We start from the raw sequence: 19,789 nt of genomic DNA, 5'->3' as shown, positions 1-19,789 counted from the left end.
CATACATACATACATACATACATACATACAAACATACATGGGGGGGCTGTTCTAGTAATATTCTTTGCCTGTTACTTGAAGGGCATACTGTGGTCAAATGTGAAACCTACATTTTTGACGTAAGAGCATATCTTAAAAAAGTCAATTCAAGTCATGTTTATTTGTATAGCCCTTAATCACAAAGAGTCTCAAAGGGCTGCACAGATCAAAGCTTATTGCAAACTAGTACGACTATTTTGACACAATCCCCTGATCTAAAACATACATGAGGGTAAATAATACACAGATATTGTCAACATAAAATATAGGTAATTCATATACTATAGAATAGAAGTGTGTTTTAAGCTTAGATTTAAACACTTCAAAAACTGATTCTTTTTGTTTCTTTCTTATTTTTTCTTTAACAGTTCGTCTAAGTTTACTGTGCTGCATTTTATTTTCTGTGTTTTAACTTGGTCCGTAGATTCTGTCTTGCCATTTTAAACACGATCGGTTATTCGCCACATCCAAAATGGCGTTTGCATCAACATACAAGACACAGCCCAAGGCAATTTTCATATTGTAATGCACATCTTGTCACGCTCCTGTTTCCACCGAAACAAATTGAAAGGTCACGTGACACTTCTCCCAACCCCTCCATGTTTCAAACGTACCCCACCTCGCAAATCCAGGTGCCCGAGGTGTGCACTTGCTCACCCAGCAGTGACAGGCACCGCCCACTGGGACGCGGAAGAGGGGCGGAGCTTATCAACTTTCCTTACTGTGGCTGTCGACGGCGGACGACAGGACGGCGAAAATAATTCGTGTTATGTGTTTTGAAAGGATATCGTGACCCTTTGTCAGGGTTAAACTTCAATATTATTTTTATATTATCAAGTGCCTTAATTCACCGACCAGCAACATGGTAAGTGAGTTTATTAAAGATACGAAGCTAGCATCACCTGTTGCACCTGTTGTCAGGTTGTTAGCTATACAAACTTCCCCTTATATTAACTTAACTACCGGTATTCTCTTTATCCTGTCTTTAACAGTTAACGCTGTGATGGTTTGTATTGTATTTCTAGTCAATTTAGGGTGTATTATGTTGAAATTAGATATCTTTTTTTTCTTTTCTTTTTTCTCCTCTAACCGGTTTAGGCACTTTTGTCGTTTTTCGTCCCTCATTTGCCTTTAAGGCGAAAGTCTTCGTTTATCTAAAGCGACGTGTAGTGTTTACGCTTATTTTAGTTGTTTTTTCCTTTTATTATATGGAATACGTAGTCTTTAAAAGGATGAAGGAGAAAAATAAGAAAATAAAGAAAATAAATATATAGAAATAGAGCAGACCCGGGATGCATTGATCAGGTTTGAGGTGGGGGTCACAAGTTGAAATTGTTGTATGACGAGTATAGAAACCTATGCTAAATAGCTAATGTGTTCCACACCTTGGGTACCCCATGTGAAAACCTCGAAATACAATAATAACATAGTCCATCCATCCATCCATTATCTGCACCGCTTATCCTCAGTAGGATCACAGGGGTGCTGGAGCCCATCCCAGCCTTCTTCGGGCAGTGGGCAGGGGACACCATAAACTGGTTGCCAGCCAGTCGCAGGGCACAAAGGCAATTCGCTCGCTCATTCACATTTGGGGACAATTTGGACCGGCCAATTAACCTAACATACATGTTTTTGGAATATGGGAGGAAACCGGAGTTCCCGGAGGAAACCCACGCAAGCACGGGGAGAACATGCAAACTTTCTTGATAAAAGAAATTTAACTTTGGTGTGACGCGACTTGAGCTAGTATAGTATAGTATAGTATAGTATAGTATAGTATAGTATAGTATAGTCAGTGGGTGTATGTGGTCTGGAGTCTGAATCAAATGAAATCTGAGTTTAAAACTATTACTTGCCCTTAAGAGATTTCCTTGCTTTAATCGCCGCCTTATTTTTAATAAGTGTCCTGATCATCGAATCGTTATAGATTAATTCCTTTGTAAGGGTAACAATGCGTTTTACTTTCTTCATAGTTCTTGATAAGTGCAAGCTTCGTTTTAATGGTTGTCAGGTTTTTGTTTTTCCCTTTAACATCAGTGCGTGTTTTGGGACCAATAGCCAATGAATACAGTGCAAAAATACAGTGTTATATTGCCAATTCTCAACTGAATAAAGAAAAAGGCATTGTGGGAGGTATTTCATCCATTAGCATATCGACATCTTCATGAATCCATGACTCAGACCAGCGTCTTATATGACGTCAACCAATAGCAGACATATGAGGCACGTAACTTGCACGGTCATATGCACTTAAGTTTTCATTTGACAAGTGGGTACCATGTAAAAAGTCCTATTCCACATCGTAACTTAAAAACGTCATATGGCGGGGCTGCCATATCCTGGGGGTCTAGTGGACTACTTTTGTTCGTCACATTGTGTCTGCTCGGATGTTGCTATCAATAAACTGCCTGTTTTGTTTGGACAGTCTTTAATTTTATGACCCGTGGCAACAGCAGAACACGCATTGCACAAGTTAATGATGCCCTAAAGCAGTGTTTCTCAACTGGTCTCAGTTCAGGACCCATCATTCCACCCTCTTATAAGCCGTGACCCAAATCAAGAAAAAAAAAATCCCTTTTCTCAAATTTATTCTGCAATTTAAAGCAGAGATGGTAGAGTTTATTTACCTTTTTTTTTTCTTTTCCCCCCAAAAAATGACCAGCAAAACCAGAATGACTTCAAGTACCGTATATACTCGCATATAAGCCTACGGTACATCGCACATAAGCGTCCTCCTAAAAGGGCTTTGAAATGCCACACACTAAAATAAATTTGTAATCTAAATATTAAAAGAATATGTAAACATTAATAATTATTTAAACATTGATATGATTAAAATTAATATATTAGGAAAAGGCTCAAATACAACATTCTTAAAGCATTTACAGTACCTTCCAGCATTGACTTAATAGCAGACACTTGTGTACGACTTGTATTTCGCAATCATATTCTTCTTTGGGATATCCTTGTCATCATTGTTTTCAACGTATCCTCTCCCTTATCACTAACTTTCTTGGGACCCATGATTATGGGCAGAAAAAGGAAATAAAACCAATAAAATGAGGTATGGTCCACTTAGGCGCAATTGGGACAGCGCCGATTGACTGAGCCCTAAAATAGTGTTTCTCAACCGGTGGAAGTGGGTCGCGGGCCTCTGCCTTGGCAACATAATACTGAGAAGAAAAATATACGGAGGGTCAATAACACTCCTTAGCCGTAAATGGCGAAATTCCCTGCTTGATCTCTTCTTCCTGTTCAGTCAATTGACGCCATCCCAATTATGTTTGAAAGGGACCACATCTCATTTTATTCTTATTTTATCGGTTTTATTTCTTAGCCTGCCAAGAAAGTTAGTGATTAGGGAAAGAAAAAATTGAAAACAGTTACAACAGCGATTGAGTTGAAGTAGCTAATGATTGTGAAATACAAAAATACTTTGCGTGTCTGCCATAGAAACGCTGCTGGAAGCTACAGTTTACCAGTATATTAATCTTTTAACTACACAATTAGCTATTGATTTTTACGTGTTTATTAATATTTTGGGTATGAATTACCTTTAGTATATGGCCATTTCAAAGCAGTTTTAGGGGAACTATTACATCCGAGGAAGATCTAAATGGGAGTAAATACGGTACTTCAAGGCGTTTTGGTTTTGCTGGTCATTTTGTTTCTTGAAAAAAGCGGTGTAGTCTACTATCTCTGCTTTAAACTGCCAAATCCTCGCGTTTGATACATTTGAGAAGTGGAAATATTACCTTGATTTGGGTTGCGTCTTAAAATTAGGGTGGAATGGTGGGTCCTGAACTCATACCAGTTGAGAAACACTGGTCTGAAGTACCTGCGTTTACCCTATATTACCCCCCTTATGACCCTCTTATGTCGCCAGATGCGCTTCATGCTCCTTTTCAGCCGCCAGGGCAAGTTGCGCTTGCAGAAATGGTACACTCCCATGTCTGATCGAGAGAAAAAGAAGATCATCAGGGACATGACCACAACTGTGTTGGCACGGCAACCCCGTACCTGTAACTTCCTGCACTGGAAAGACCTGAAGATTATTTACAAAAGGTGGGTGGGGCCCTGCATTCTTTCTTTACAGCCGCATGCAAAGGAGCTGAGCCGGCTTCTATGTAATGGAGAATCTCTTTTAATGGCTTACTAACCTTATTATGCTGTATTTTCTCTTTTTTTAGATATGCAAGCTTGTATTTCTGCTTAGCTATAGAAAGCCAAGAGAATGAGCTGCTCGCTCTGGAGGTTATTCATCGCTATGTTGAGCTTCTGGACAGATACTTTGGCAATGTAATTTTCCTACTTTTTTTGCACATCACATTCACGCGGATACTAAATTCTGTTAAGAATCTAAATGACAATTATGATAGATGGTCAACTTCAGATTTTTATTTTACAACATTTTTTTATTGATGTTTTTTTATTTGCAGTGTACACAATATAAATACATAAGTACAGTATTAATATACAAATGGATAAGTAAAAATTAAAGAAACATTAAAGAAAAAAAAACATCTTGGTATTTTCTCTGTCAGGTACTATAACACATCACTACATTATACTTCTAGGGTTGAACGATATTCCCAGATCCATTATCCCTGATCACTTATTACTGAAAGCGGAGGCCAGCAAGCACATTTTTGTCGGGCCTGGCGGCTCTATTTTTGCCATTTTGTCCTGTGAACTGCACTTGTGCAGCCGCTATTCATTATCCCCTTTTCGCGCATGTTTGCGAACAGGCACTGGCTGAGCACATTTTGTTTGGCCTGGTGGCTTTTTTCTTATAGCCGTCACTGTATTTTCGCCTCAAATGCAATGCACTCGTGCAGCCCAGATCCAGTATCCCCAATCCCATATTGCTGCAAGCAGGGACCATCAGAAGGCACTTTGGCTATTCGGACCTGCCTAAAATGAAACTCATGGTTGTGGGCGCGATCCATTATCTGTGTATAATATTGCTAAGGGCAGAGGCCAGCAGAGCTTTTCATTTTTTTCTATTCGGGCTGCTGAAGCTTGCCATAATGGCCCACCTTAAATTAACTGCACAGTTTTAGTTGTGATCCATTATCGCCAACCAACTAATGCTAAAAGTGGGGTTTGGATATCAAATTTGTGTCAAGCTTTTAAGCTTTATTTCTTTCCAGTTCTTTCCGCTTAAAATGAACAGCACTCATGCAGCACCGATGTGGCTGCGAACCATTATCCCTGGTCGACTATCGCTGCAGGTGGGAGTTGGCAGAGTGTATGTTAAAACCGTGGGGCGCTACTTTGGAGATTTTCCCATATCATGGGAGGTTGTAGTTCCCAATAACGATAAACAAGGGATTACAGTGGTATTGAGCAGATGTTTCTTCCCATATTAAATTTCATTAGTGTTTACTATTTTCCTTATTATTTTATGTATTACGGATTGATTTATTTGGTTTCTTAATAAACCTTAATATTATTTTCTTATTTTTAGATCTTATTTTGTGTAGCGAAATAATATTTTATATATATATATATATATATATATATATATATATATATATATATATGGGAACATTGCTTTTATGGTAACTTTTCTTGTGTCCCAACCTCACCCTAACCTGAGCTTCGGAAGCCCCCTTAGTAAATCGAGTGTGACACCTGCTTTTATTATTTGTGTATCCAAAATGCCCACAAGAGGGCGCCAACCACCGCCAAGATAACTCTCCTGTTAAATCAAATCAAACCTTATTTGAACACGCAATGCTAAACGAAGAATGATCTCATCTCTCATCTCATTAGCCGTACCGCTTATCCTCACTAGGGTCGCGGGGGGGCTGGAGCCCATCCCAGCCATCTTCGGGCAGTGGGCAGGGGACACCCTGAACTGGTTGCCAGCCAATCGCAGGGCACACGGGGACAGACAACTCATTCGCTCATTCACACCTAGGGACAATTTGGACCGGCCAATTCACCTGAAATTCATGTCTTTGGAATGTGGGAGGAAACCGGAGTGCCCGGAGGAAACCCACGCAAGCACGGGGAGAACATACAAACTCCGCACAGAAAGTCTGGAGCTGGATTTGAACCCACGACAGGTTCCCATGACATGAACTGTGCCGCACAAGCGCTAACCACTGCGCCGCCGTGCTGTGCTGTAATAAATACCACCATTGCACAACTCATCTCCACGTTGATTTTCCAGAGAATTTATTTTGATTGATCACAAATTGTCCGTAGGGGGGTTTCTTTTCCACAGTATCCATTATTATTTGTAATAATCCTTGTCTTCCTCTCTCAGGTGTGCGAGCTCGACATCATCTTTAATTTCGAGAAGGCTTATTTCATCTTGGACGAGTTCCTCATGGGAGGGGAAATCCAGGAAACCTCCAAGCAGATTGTGAACCGCTCCATCGAAGCCTCAGATATGTTGCAGGAGGTGAGAACACCAAGACACCTCAAGCACCAGCATCTGTTTGCGACACCTGCCACTGAGGCAGTCCAATGAAGCGTTGATATTTTTAATTGCTTGGATTCTACTCACAACAAATATTTAAGTTGTCATTTTATACCACTCCTATGCATTTGCTTTAATGCAGTATACAGTAGACCCCCACCCGGGACACGGCACTCTGAGTCGAGGATCATAAAATGAAATTGCTGCATAGCGAGGGATAGAAACCTTTTGTAATGAACTAATGTGTTCTGAACCGCCGGTAACCCAGATAAAAACATACAAAATATTAAATCGTACTGACTAAGTACTACTTGTATGTAAGATTTGTTTATATGATTAGAAAAACATTCAAAATATACATTTTAAGAAAAAAAGAAATTGTATTTATCTTAAGTGTGCCCGCCTAAAACGGAATGCACGGTTGTGGCCACGATCTATTATCCCCAGTCGACTATTGCTGAAAGCAGAGGCTGGCTGAACATTTTTTTATCTGGTTAAGGATACTGAAGTTTGCCATTGTGCTCCGGCTAAAATGAACATCACTGTTTTCGCTGTGATCTATTATCCCTAATTGACTAATGCTGAGAGCGGCGGCAGGGACCGAGAATGAAAATTCTGGTCATGCGTGGCTCTTTTTTGTCTGTTCTTTCCCTCTAAAATGAATACCACCCATGCAACTGCGATCCATTATCTCCAGTCGACAATAGCTGCGAGCGTGTGTTCTAGTCCCCATTATCTGCGATAAACGAGTTGTCCAGATTGTTGATTTGTTACGGCAATGCAACATTTCTAGGCTAGCGATGCGTATGCCCTCTTTGTATTTTTTGATACTCGCAAACTTCGTTTCCATGGATATCATCTTTTTGCTTCTCCATTAAGCTCTCAGCAAGCCTTGGGACCAGTAGCGAATAAAGTACAAAAACTACAGTACTGTATCACACTAACTTTCTAAGTCTTTATGGAGCACATGAAAATTAAACTGAATGAAGAGAATAGCATTGTGAGAGGTAGTTCAGCCGCTTGCATATCGGCATTTTCATGATGCTGTGACGGAAACCAATATAAGTAACTACTACGCATGAAAGATGCGAAGTTTTAATATTGTACATTTTTAGGCATAATTTTTGGTTGACATTGTAAAGTGGGCAGAATTGTTTAAAAATGGGCTGAAAAAACAGCTTATTGCAGATGAAAACATAAGGCGGGGACACCATATCCCGGGTTCTACTGTATTACTATTCATTATTTTTATCCCCACCCCTGAAATTCTCTAAAAAGGCACTTACATGGACAGCTGTAACCTGACACCTAATAACGCTGCTTTATCAAATCTAGACTGATATATATTTTTTTCCTTTCCATGGTAACGTCTAATGACATTTTACTAGTAGAAAACAGCTGTCCATGTAAACATTGCCACGCATTGCACACAAGGTGAAGGCAACACCAGTCACACACAGTTGCGGCTCGTATAAGAACCTGTTGGATTGTGGTGTGGATTAGTTTCCAAAAAGCTCGGCATACACAACTGCAAAAACACCAAAAACTGCTTTGATTTGCTCAGTGTATGCCCATCTTTTGTGTGCGGGCATCTTTCCAGGTGGCGTTAGTTTGACTCTTTATGATATCAAATGTTTGGGTGTTTGTGTTTGGCATGTTGGTTTCAGATCAGGCGATGGTGTAATTGTAATCCTGTGCAGTCCTTTGAGACATATTTGTGATTAAGGGCTATACAAATAAATTTGACTTGACTATGTCACATTTAATGGTGTCAATGAAATAAAGGCCCAGTGTGTATTATACGGGCGGCTTCTAGTGGTGTAAAATACTTCATTCTTTTAAATATTAATGTACTAACTCATGCACATGATTTTTTTTAGAGACTCGTTTATGTTACACAAATCGAGACCCCCTATGGAGAATCTGATATGCTTGGCAGCCATCTTATTTTTAGGGAAGCCCGAATGAGTATTCTGGCACGCTAGCTTGTCCTGGTGGTGCTTTTAGCACTTGGCCTCTTAACACACAGAGCTTACCCCTACTTGTGATGATTACCGACTTCCGTCATTCAAACATCTTCCGCTTTTTAAAATTGTTTCTTTCTCTAGCCACTTGACTGCAGGCAAAGGCACGCCTCTATAGTCATATGCTCTGTGTAAAAAAAGCTTGCTTTGTCCTTAAGTATCACTCTACAGCTGACTTATGCGAGGGTCCCACACCTTTTAGTCGTTTCTCCTGCTAGCTTCTCCTGCTGGCAACTTTTACCAACTCCGACCACCTATTGGCTCTTTTCAGTCGCTCCGGTAAATCAAGTTTGCTCGGTTTGTTTTTATTTTATTTTATTAATGTTTATTGTAGCTTTCATGCCGTGTCACTGGCTAAAATTCATCCTTGCTCATGCTAGAAAATGTAGAAGTAAGCTTCCAAATTTTTACAAGCGGTATCCTCCAGGATTCCATAGTGTGTCTTCCTCCAATCCACACACCTCTTTAGCTCTGTTGTAAGCTACAACTAATTCATAATTATTATACACAGTCATGTTAAAGAAAACAAATCAACAATTGTTTATGATTTTTTTTATTATCTGCAAAGAATGACCTTCCGAATTATTTTAACCATTTAAGTTATTGTGACCAGTTCCTCTAAGTGTTGTTCAATACTGTCCTCATGAGGTACACACAGTAGGTGGTCATTTTTTAAAATGTTTTTTTACAAGTCAATTCCCATTTATTTGTATAGCCCCTTATCACAAAATTGAATAATATAGGGTATAATGCCAACTTTTATTGACCTGACTGATAATTAATCGCCAAATAGTGGCAGAAATAAACATTGTAACTGTGCACATCAGCACTGAATTGACATTTTAGAGCACTTGAGGACCAAGTCTAAGAATAAAGGCATTTATTAATGAACCAAACGCAAACACCCCCATTTATTATGGTTATCTCTATTTTTAGCGTAGTTGCCAGCCTCTGTAGTACAGTGTAATGGTGCGGTTTGATTAACAGCGGTGCTGTTAAGGCCTCTGGTGTGTCCCATTGCTCATAAACTTCTGGATGTTTGCACTCGTATTTGCTCTGCTTGTGTTTCCAACCTAGTGTGCTGTGCTCTCCCTCCTTCTCTCACTCGCTGTTAGTGTTAGTTTCAACTAAGGATGCACCGAAATGAAAACTTGGGGCTTAAACTGAGGAACCAAAAGAGAAAACGACGATATACATTTCAAACAGAATAAGGGGGGCCATTTTTTATTTTATTTTAAATTTCCTTTCAAGATGATACGTATGTTTTGTTGTTGGATTTTGTCAAATATATTTTCCACAAAAAAGTGACTTAAATATGTTTTTTTCCGTCTTAATTATGCTTTTTTGGGCTGGCGCGATGTATAATCCGGCGCAATTTATAATCCGCAAAATACTCTCAGCTTCAAAAAGTTTGTTGACCCCGAATTTAAACATTAGCCAATGTTCTGCTAGCGGCCACACAGAGTCCCCATTTCACCTCAATCATTGTCCTTTTCGCTCGCAAAATGAAAATAAGCAGCCGTGTTATGCACTTACTTCCCCCACAAGAGCAGGCCAGCTTCAGTTGTCTCCCCTCACCGTAGACGTGACATCTTAACGTCGTTCTTTCAAGAACCTTTTTTCGGTTTTATTTCTTCTTTTGGCCAAGACCTGAAATGCAATTTTAGTGAAAATATGTTTGGTGCATCCTTTTATTTCCCTGATTATGCATGGCATAGTTTTGCGACATCTTCTGAGATGTCGTCCTCTGGGGCGTGTCCTTTTCCCGCCAGGGTTCGACTAACTCCCACGTTCGGTAGTTGTAGCCTCCTATTGATTGTGATCATTATCGCTTCAGGACGGCAGCAATGATTGGTATGAGGTGGAGCTGTTTGGACCTTGAATATGGACAGACAGGTTAGATGTCTCGCTTGTGTTAGTGACTGTGTGTTCTCTACACCTTAATTCCAGGTGATGTGTTTCAACCTGTGCCTCTCAGTATTCACCCTATCACACATTTGAGTAAAAGAGACCCTCGGAAGGTGATTTATTCTCTGTTGTGTTTTTTTTCCTTTTTTTTTTCCTTCCTTTTTTTAGACAATGGAGGAGTATATGAGCAAGCCGGCGTTTTGACCCAGCGGGACAAAGTCAACTCAGGGCATAAGTATGAAAATACAGGCACTAAGAAGTGGATTCTTTTTGTCCCACGTAAATATTCTGTTTTTTTTTTTTGTTTGAAAGTGTAAGGGGACAAAACGTTTTACAGGTGTGGAATGGAAAAAGTGGTAATTTTATTATAAACAAATTTGACTATTTATTTGTCAAACAAGGGGGGGAAAAGCACAATCCCAATCTGTCCAATTTTAGATTAGTCGTGCCATATTAATCTGAGCTTGGGTGTAACAATTTTTAAAAACAAGCCTCTCATGAAATGTGTATTTTGATATAAAATATAGAATAGTGAACCTCACCACTTGGACATGCTGATTTTCACATTGAAGTGTCTCTTTTTTTTTTATCTTAACTTGAATAAACTGTCGTTATTGTGTTGTAATAATAAATGTGCATGTCCTTGACTGAATTAGTTATTCCATTGTCAAATATGAACCATGATTTATTTAACATTTACCGTATATATTTGTGTATAATGTGCATTGAATCCTAGACCACCAGTTATATGAATGACATATGAAAAGGCATTCGATTTGATCTTATCAGCACACTAGTTTAACTCAAAGTACCAGAAATGAATGTTAAAGAGTGTACAAAACAGAAAGTCATCCTGTAAGCTATAAAGGCAAAAAAGAACAACTAGGGAAACAACTCTTTGGTGTACCTGATGATGAATTGGACTTTACGGACATTAAACAAATGCCTTGGAAATTATCTTTGTATTGTGTTCATAGTTCACATTGTCAATAAATGATTTCAATCATGGATGCATGTATTAAGCATTTCTCACAATGCTTAGTTTGAGCTGAGAAGAAGTATAAGAAAGTTGTATATATTTTTTACAAATAAAAAAATATACACGAATATATACAGTAAATGTGACAGCCTCAAAAATAATGACGATGATTGTTGATTTTTATCGGCTGTCACGCAAGAAAAAAATAAAAATAAAATAAATGTTGATGTCTGTGGTAACTACATCTAGCCCCCTTCAGATATCCACACACTATTTAATTTATTTACTTGCTACAAAGCCATCCGTCTGTTTTCCTTTTTCAAGCAACACGACGCAGCAAGAAGAAAAACAATAGCGCTGATGCTTTATTCATCTGTGCTTCAGAACACATTATCGAGCACGTACAAAAATGGTTTTAAAAATGAGCACACATAGCACAACCACTGGTAGGACCTTTGTGGTGCGAAAGCATTTGGAAGGCAGGCTGATAAATAACCATCCATATTCATCATTACCACGACGTCATGAACCCTGAATATATGCGGAGACATGGTAGCACTCGTTTCGGTCAACTCAGATTGGAAATTATTCCGTTTAAGTGTGAAAGGAACGGTCAGATTTTCTCAAATGTTAGCCATACAGTAGAGCCCCAGGATATGGCAACCCCACCTTACCACATTTTCACTTTCCGGTGTGGAATAACATGTTTTTCTGCCCCTCTTTGCGATATTTTCCCATTTAAGAGTATGAAAAAGTGGAAGTTTTAAATCAGTTTCTATCTTTAATCTGCTGTCGCCATCTTGTCCCCCTTTGGACCCACCCGCTACTCAACTTGACCAACTCAAGTAATCTGAGGTACTGAAGGTTCTAAGCTAATTACCATAGGTTTCTATCCCTCAATATTCGGCAATTTCAATTTTTTTTGCAACTCCTAACTCGGATGGCTTTAAAGTCGTATCCCGGGGGTCTACAGTACTTTAAAGCAATACAATTATCACAAATACTTCAACCAACGTTATTTTAAATTCAGTGTATTTTCTACAAAGGCAACGCAAAACTTTAACAATGTCACAAATTGTAATTCTAAACTACTTTGATCTTTTGACTCGAGAATTTTGGAGTAAAGTTGCATACCCTGTGGTTTGTGTTGGTCTCATCTCCTATGACGTCGTTATATTCCTAAAACGACTTTGCAGCAAATAGGGACAATAAAAATGTCAGCCAAATCGCCAGTGTTAGATTAACACTGGAAAAGTGTTCATTTAACAATATCTGTTCACAAATTATTGATTTCCACACTAAAGTGATTTTCCTTACCAATGTGTGGTATTCATTTGAATTTTTTTTGAACAACTTTAAAATAATTAAATTAACACTCGTGGATATAGACAAACACTTTTCTAACCCGAGTGATGTTTTTGTGTCTTGTTTTGTCTCTTTCCCTATGATGTAGGTATATTCCCTTCACAACTTTACAGCAAATAGGGACGAAGTAAATGTCCCTGCAAAATTGCTAGTGTTAAATCGACATTCCAAAAAGTTAATCTAACCATAAAAATTGACAGTGTTAATTTAACACTTTTTGTTTACTTTGTTATTTTTCCTACACTAAACCTGTTAACAGTGTGTGGTGTTATTGTTCAGTCTCCAAAACATGGATACTTTGAAAAGTTTCAATTGAACACTTAACTATTTCTCATATGTTTTGTGTTGGTCTCATCTCTTTAGTTATATTTCTATAAATACTTTGCAGCAAATACGGACAATAACAATGTCTCAGGAAAATTGCTAGTGTTAGAATAACACTAAAAAGTGTTAAAACTACACAATTTGTTCACATTATTATTTTCTTAATTATTTTTCTGTCAACTCTATGAAAAGTTGGAATTCAACCCTTTACTATTGTTCAATTAACACTGGCATTTTCTTGTGTGTTTGGTGTTCTGTGATGTAGTTTTGCAGCAAATACAGATAAAACAAATGTGTTGATTAAACTTTTAGTTATAGAGCAATACTATAAAAGTGTTAATTTAACACGAGAAAAGTGTTAAAAATAATGTCAATGAAAAGGATTACATTTTTTTACACTCGTTTCATTTTTTCTTAAATATGTTTTGTGTTGTTCAGTCTCCAAAAATAACACTTGGCAAAGTCTTAAATAAACAGCTTTCTAATGTTAATCTTAACCTGGCAATTTTTCTGTGTAAGTATTCTTTTTTATTATTTACAAGGGTGATATCAGCTATGATTTTGTACGCTAAAATTTGTAAACTAGATCACATCCACCAAACAGAGAGTAGAAATACGATAATCATAGCGTTTTACATTCCAGCCACGGCGGTGTCACGGCGATCCTCCTCCCCCGACACGGCGCCGGGGGCTGAGGTCTTGGCCTTTATCTCCTCTTCTTCCTCTTTGCCTTGCACCTCAGTCGGCTTCTCCTCCTCCACATCCCTCTTGGCCACCTGTCTGGTACCAGGGTCCGCCTGCCTTAGGTAGTCTTTCACCGCCCTCTCGTAGAGCTCATAGGGGAAGTGGCCTTTGGTCTGGGCTTGGGTGTCCCGCTTTGCAATGCTGTCGGGTGGGTACTCGGTCAGGATTTTGGCTGCTAGGTAGGTGGTCACCTCGTCTTCCACGTCACCGTCGTCGCCGTCATCCTCGTCCACCTGACGCCGGAAGGGCATTTTATTGAGCTCCGACAGGAACAGATTCTCTCTGCGCCCTGCCGGGGACGGGATTTTGACCGGCCCTGCGTTCAGATCGGATTCGCTCCCCGCCACTGATGTCTTGACGGGCCTTGGCATCACCGGGTACTCGTTACTGATGGTCTCCACTCCGATGATGTCCAAAAAGTCCTCACGATCCATGTCCTCAGGCGCAGTGGCTTTACCCTTTAAGGGGAGTCTTCGGCTGAAGTAGCGGACTTTTGGGGTTTGTCCTGATGTCAAGCGAGTCGACGAAGGCGGGGGGTTGCGGTGGAGTTTCCGTAGTTCCTCTGTGAGGAGCATGTCAATGAGGTCTTGAGGAGGGACGTGGAGCTTCAAGGACAGTTCCAGGAGTTCTTTTACCGTGCGCGGGTCCACGATGGATGGACGGATGAGTCTCTTTTGTGGCTCGCCAGTCTGGTCCCTCTTCTGAGTCTGATCGCTCATTTCCAGAACTTTGAGGAGGTAATAATCGACCAACTTGGTGTCGTCGTCCGCGTCCTCTTGGTCCTGACCCGAACGCCGCTGCACCTCTTCACCGTCTCCCTCCTCCCGATCGGCTTCCTCGTGACTCTGGTTTACCATCTCCTCGGTTTCCTCTCGCTCCTCCACCGGGACCCAGTCCTCCCCTTCCTCATCGGTTTCCTCTTCTTTGTCCCCGAAGATGTCCCTCTTTTGCCCCATAGGCATCTTCTCCAGCTCCTCAAAGATGGACCTAAGGTTGGCCAGGCTCTGAGGCGTGTACTTCTGGTCCAGGTCCTCTGTGGCCCTCTTAGAGTCTGCGTCCTCCTCGTCTTCGAACATCAGCGGGTATTTCTTGTGAGGCCTGGGGTAGTTAGCGTAATCAGACGGCGAGCTCTGGGGGAGCTCTTTGGCACGATGCCTGTAAAAGCGTCCCTCGTTGCGGGGTGCCGAGGCAGGGCCGAGCTTGGCCTGATCCTGGAGGGACTTAAGCAGGGATCTCATCAGCTGTTCAGCAGTGATATCTTGACGTTCCTCTCCGCCATCATCTCCCTGCCGCTGTTGCTGGGAGGCCAGCTGGAGAAGCACCCGGAATTTGTCCACCTCGTCGTAGTCGGATGGGGCGGCGGCGGGGGCGCCCCCATTGCGCTGTTTCAGGTTCTCAATGTACTCCAGCGCCTTAAGGAGGTCGGAAGCGGCAGGTTGTCCCGCAGCGGTGTCGCCGCCACGGAGGCGGGAGTGTCGGGGGAGCATAGACGCCGGCACAGCGCATCCATGGAGGAGGACGGCAAGCAAAACCGCCGCAGCCCCCGTGGGCAACTTGTGAAAATGCAGCATATTAGAGGCAGTTGATAATCTGGAAAGAACAACAAAGGTGATAAACATCACAAAATGATAAATTTGGTGCCCGTTTCAAGAAATAATTATTTGAATAATCATATCAAAATGCATTTACACTTTTCAGGCAATGAATTGCCACTCTGTCAAAGTCCATCTTGACATAACTCAGCAGTTTCTCCAGGTGGCTCAGAGCAACACAATGTCAATAATTTTGTTTATTCAGCTCCATTCAAAGCTACAACGACCTCTAGTGCTGAATTATTTCACTCTGTTACTGTAAAGAGAAACACATAAACAATTTCTTGATTATATTTTTTTTATCCTCAGAAATCATTGACCAGTATTACTATAACCGTTTGAATAATTGTGACCTCTTCTTCCAAGTATTTTGTACAACATTGTCTCCCGGTGGCTAAAGAATAAAGGTGTTTATGTATACAGTATATCAGAAAACCCACTATTATTCTTTCTTAAAATTAATTTTTGGAAGTTATTCACACACACAAGTTTAAAATATAGTTATATTAAAAATATGAGCTATAAAACAATATCAGCTTTATTTTCTCTCAGGCAGCATTTGCCTTCTTTTTTTAGTCGTTTATCTTACAAACTGCTTTTTTTTTAAAAATGCTTTTGGATCAATTCCTCTTTCTCTTTTCAAATAGAATTTTTCTCATTTTACTCGAAAGAAAAATTTAGAATAAGTAACATTAATAAAATATGCTTGAAATGAATATAAGACTGAGAAAATTAAAATATTATGATAAACTTATTTTCTATAATGCAATTTTTAAAATGTCATACATTCTGGATTATGATCAAATCAAATCACATTGCCAGCGTTTTATTATTTAAATATTGCTATCTTAAGAACTACCTTTTAAATAATTAACCTCGCATTCTTTAATTTTATTTTTACCTTTTAAGTGTTTATTGCAAGTTCACCCTGGAGTAGCATGTCTAATCTCCTCGCATCGAATATTTCTCGACGTTGATATCATTGACAAAGACAATTCTATTTATCACAATATTCTTATTTTCTGAGACAGTCCTCTATATCTGCTGGGTTTTTTTTTCCAGACTTTGCATTGGAGTTATTTGTTGTTGTTGGTCATCCAGACTGGCATTCATTTAACATTTTGTTGCAAAACAAAATTCTCTTTTTCATATTGGATATAATTTTAAATATTAGTAAGATGAAAAACATGTTTAAAATTAGTATGTCTGTTGTTTTTTCAGGCTCCGCAGGAATTCCTTTGTTTTTTTGTATTTTTTTAATCGTCCTGATTGCCGTTTTTGAAACCAAAACTCCTTTCTCACGATTAATTTCTCAAATCCTCCTTCAATATCTGTCCAAAACAACATTTTTCACAGGAAGCTTTGGTTTCTTTCTCCATCGATTTCATCCTATGACTCATCCACCTGCGTTATGATGAGAAAGAACGTCGAGATCCAATGCAACGAGCATCCATAACAACACGGTTTTAAAAAACCGGGAGAACAAAAGGCAATTTAATGCAGACAGTGCGAGATTTTTCAATAATTATCCATGCAAACATTTTAGGAGCTGTTAATTCAATGTCGCCGGTATTTAAAACACATTTTTCCCCGATGTTATAGCCAAAAGCATTTTAAATCACCCTTCTTACCTTGCAAAAAAACACTCAGATATCAGAGGAGGCGTTGGGCATGTCCCCCTTTGCAGCTTTTCGCGTCGTGTCGTGTCGTTTCGTGTTGTTGTGTGTGTGCAGAGCTCCCCCTCGCGTATATGAGCAGACACCTGACCCGAGCGTCATCGCGCAACGCACGCACGAAAGAGCACTCCCCCTTCATATATAAATGATTCACGATTTAATGGCATTGCATATGCAGAGAAAAACTGCGTTACTGGGATTATTGATCGTTGATAAAAGATGTGCAGCATCCATTGACGCTGCGTGCAAAAACAACATTTCTTTGTGCGCAATGTGTGTTCAGAAGCATTTCTTGGCCCGCAAAATAGTACAACAGTAAGTAAACATGAACAGCATGAAGCTTTATTACAACAACCAAATATAGCGCACGTTTTTGAGAGTTTATGTCCCATTTTTTGCAAAGCTCCTTTTTCTTTTCTATGGCAGAGGCAAGTGAGGAGTTAACCCCCAGCGATGACTCACAGGCGCTGTCGCAGTTCAGGAGCTCCTCCCCCTCCTCCTTCCTTTATGGTAAGAAAACCTGGCCGTCTGTGACGTCACCAGATCAGCAGAAATGTCTATACAGAATTAGAATTTTTATTGTCATTGATAATAACATAGTGGAAGTTGTTTACAGAGACATAGGGCGTGGCATTTCAGGATAAACGTATTAAAAATGAAACTTTGAAAAAACATTCGCACGGGTGAAGGAAGGAAGGAAGGAAGGAAGGCAGGCAGGCAGGCAGGCAGGCAGGCAGGCAGGCAGGCAGGCAGGCAGGCAGGCAGGCAGGCAAGCAGGCAGGCAGGCAGGCAGGCAGGCAGGCAGGCAGGCAGGCAGGCAGGCAGGCAGGCAGGCAGGCAGGCAGGGAGGAAGGAAGGAAGGAAGGAAGGAAGGAAAAGAAAGAGAGCAAAAGGAAGAAACAAAGAGAACAAAAGGAAGGAAGGAAGGAAGGAAAAGAAAGAGAGCAAAAGGAAGGAAGGAAGGAAAGGAAAGGAAGAAATAAATACAACTAGAGAAATAAATAAATAGAACAACAAGAAGAAAGAGAAAAAAAAACGAGAAAAAAACAAGAGGAAGAAAAGAGAAATAGAACAAAAGGAAGAAAAACGAAAGAAAGAGGGGGTAGGAACAAAGGAAAGAAAAATAAAGTCAGAAAAAAAGAGGGAGCGAGGCAGAGAAAGAAGGAGAGTGAGAGAGGCAGAGAATAAGAAAAAGAACGAGGGAGAGAATGAGAGAAAGAAAGAGGGAGGGATGGAGAGAGGGAGAGAAAGAAGTGAGAGAAAAAACAAGTGAAAAAAACAACAAGGGAAAAAGAGAAGCAGAAAGAGATCAGGAAAGGAGGAGAAAGACAGTAACAGAAAGGGGTAAAGAGAAAAAAGGAGAGAAAGAGAAGCAAAGAGAGAGAAGAATAGAAAAGCGAGAACAAGAGAAAAAAAGGAAAGAGAGAAAAAAAATAAAGAGAGAGAGAGAGAGATAAAATGTAGGGATAGAGTGGTAAGGTTGGGGTCCCGTAACCTGGGTGTGTATTGTATAGTATATAATCGCTCCAATTTTTTACCTTCTTACACTTTGAACAAGAGTCAAAGCAACCCTTTTTGTCCTTTGTTACTATCTAGTGACTGCTGCTCTCTAGAAACCCAAAGAGAAAAGGCCCGACCGTCTTTTCTTCCATTTTTTTTACGACATCCCAGATCGGTTCTCTTTCCATTTGCATTCGAGCAGAGTCCATTAGCGGCGGGCAGAAAAGTCAGAGCTCGCTCTCGATCTGCTCCTTTCATTATCGTCTCATCAAAGAAGAAGAAAAATGACGTTATTTTTGTGCTTGTCACAGATTGAGATCAACGATAAAAAGACAGAAAGTGAGTTTGTTTTAAGAGAAAAAAAAAAGAGTTCTCCTACAGGTAGGCAGCAAACAAATCATCGTCTGCCTGCTACGTCCATTAGCAAATTGCTGGATTACGTGCAAAGTGTAAAAATAGGATAAGTGTCCTCTACACAGTGTGGGATGAACTGCACTTCCTGATTGGCCATACTCAGACAAATATTATCTGTGTCTTACCATCTCACTGAATATTAATATAAAAAACATCAGACCCCCATTTTACTGGTTACCCCTACCCTTTAAATTGGGTCACTTCCATTGTCATTACCATTTTTTGTTTATTTGAATTCCCATTTCAGGTCTGATTTTTTGTTTGGACATTTTCTTTTGTTACCACTGTTCTGTTTGTTACTTTGTTCCTGTGTTTTGTGATGAAACTTATGCCTTTTTTATGAGCACCCCTGTTTCTGGTGCTTCTCCCCTCGCTTTGGGTCCACCTGTAAATTCGTAACACCAAAGACTTTGAGTGATGCTAAAGGGAGACGCCGGAAGATAACAAGCTTGCAATGATCAAGAATACAATGATTGTTCACCTTGTTAAGGAATTTCGCCTGAATTAATTGATGATCGAGACTTCTAGGAAGAATAAGGAGGCGAAGGCGTGACAATCCTCTCAAGTGGAAGTTTTACTCTTTTTTAACTAGAATCTCTCGTCTCCTCCATCTAACGCATCCACCTGCTACTCCACTTAACCAGCTCAAGTCACATCACACCAAAGGTAATTCAAATTTCCTGTTTTATTTACATGTGAAATTATAATGTTATTGAATCATATAACTGGATATCACACATAAATAGTCATTACTTACTGTTACCCCCTGGTAGGGGCTTCAGGTCCCTTAA

General features: G+C 40.0%; 2 protein-coding genes across 4 annotated transcripts; one reads left to right on the top strand and one right to left on the bottom strand.

The window, feature by feature from the left end:
- The first annotated feature begins 671 nt into the window (after positions 1–671).
- ap1s3b (adaptor related protein complex 1 subunit sigma 3b) lies at positions 672–11,412 on the top strand. 3 transcript variants are annotated; one of them, XM_088346506.1, is made up of 6 exons: positions 672–904; positions 3,949–4,104; positions 4,230–4,338; positions 6,317–6,454; positions 10,334–10,392; positions 10,573–11,412. In XM_088346506.1, exons 2-5 carry the CDS (start codon positions 3,989–3,991, stop codon positions 10,376–10,378), a joined length of 408 nt encoding a protein of 135 aa, XP_088202632.1. In that variant the 5' UTR covers positions 672–904; positions 3,949–3,988; the 3' UTR covers positions 10,379–10,392; positions 10,573–11,412. The 3 variants fall into 3 exon arrangements, with proteins under 3 accessions (XP_088202632.1, XP_088202615.1, XP_088202623.1); XM_088346489.1 differs by having other exon boundaries at positions 684–904; positions 3,926–4,104; XM_088346497.1 differs by lacking the exon at positions 10,334–10,392 and having other exon boundaries at positions 687–904; positions 3,926–4,104.
- A 323-nt stretch (positions 11,413–11,735) lies between these two features.
- scg2b (secretogranin II b) lies at positions 11,736–17,183 on the bottom strand. The gene is made up of 2 exons (XM_088346475.1): positions 17,040–17,183; positions 11,736–15,406 (listed from the first exon to the last, which is right to left on the bottom strand). The coding sequence occupies exon 2, from the start codon at positions 15,385–15,387 to the stop codon at positions 13,705–13,707; it is 1,683 nt and encodes a 560-aa protein (XP_088202601.1). The 5' UTR covers positions 15,388–15,406; positions 17,040–17,183; the 3' UTR covers positions 11,736–13,704.
- Between the last annotated feature and the right edge of the window lie 2,606 nt (positions 17,184–19,789).

Source organism: Urocampus carinirostris, chromosome 1 (assembly GCF_059441175.1).
Source record: "Urocampus carinirostris isolate Australia breed hairy pipefish chromosome 1, RoL_Ucar_1.0, whole genome shotgun sequence".
Lineage (NCBI taxonomy): Eukaryota > Metazoa > Chordata > Actinopteri > Syngnathiformes > Syngnathidae > Urocampus > Urocampus carinirostris.
This window is presented reverse-complemented; position numbering and strand designations above follow the sequence as displayed.

Coding starts and splice junctions, on each gene's coding strand:
- ap1s3b (XM_088346489.1), top strand. Junction 4,339..6,316: donor TGGACAGATACTTTGGCAAT/GTAATTTTCCTA, acceptor TTCCTCTCTCAG/GTGTGCGAGCTCGACATCAT. Junction 6,455..10,333: donor CCTCAGATATGTTGCAGGAG/GTGAGAACACCA, acceptor TTATCGCTTCAG/GACGGCAGCAATGATTGGTA.
- scg2b (XM_088346475.1), bottom strand. CDS start 15,387: ATGCTGCATTTTCACAAGTTGCCCACGGGGGCTGCGGCGGTTTTGCTT.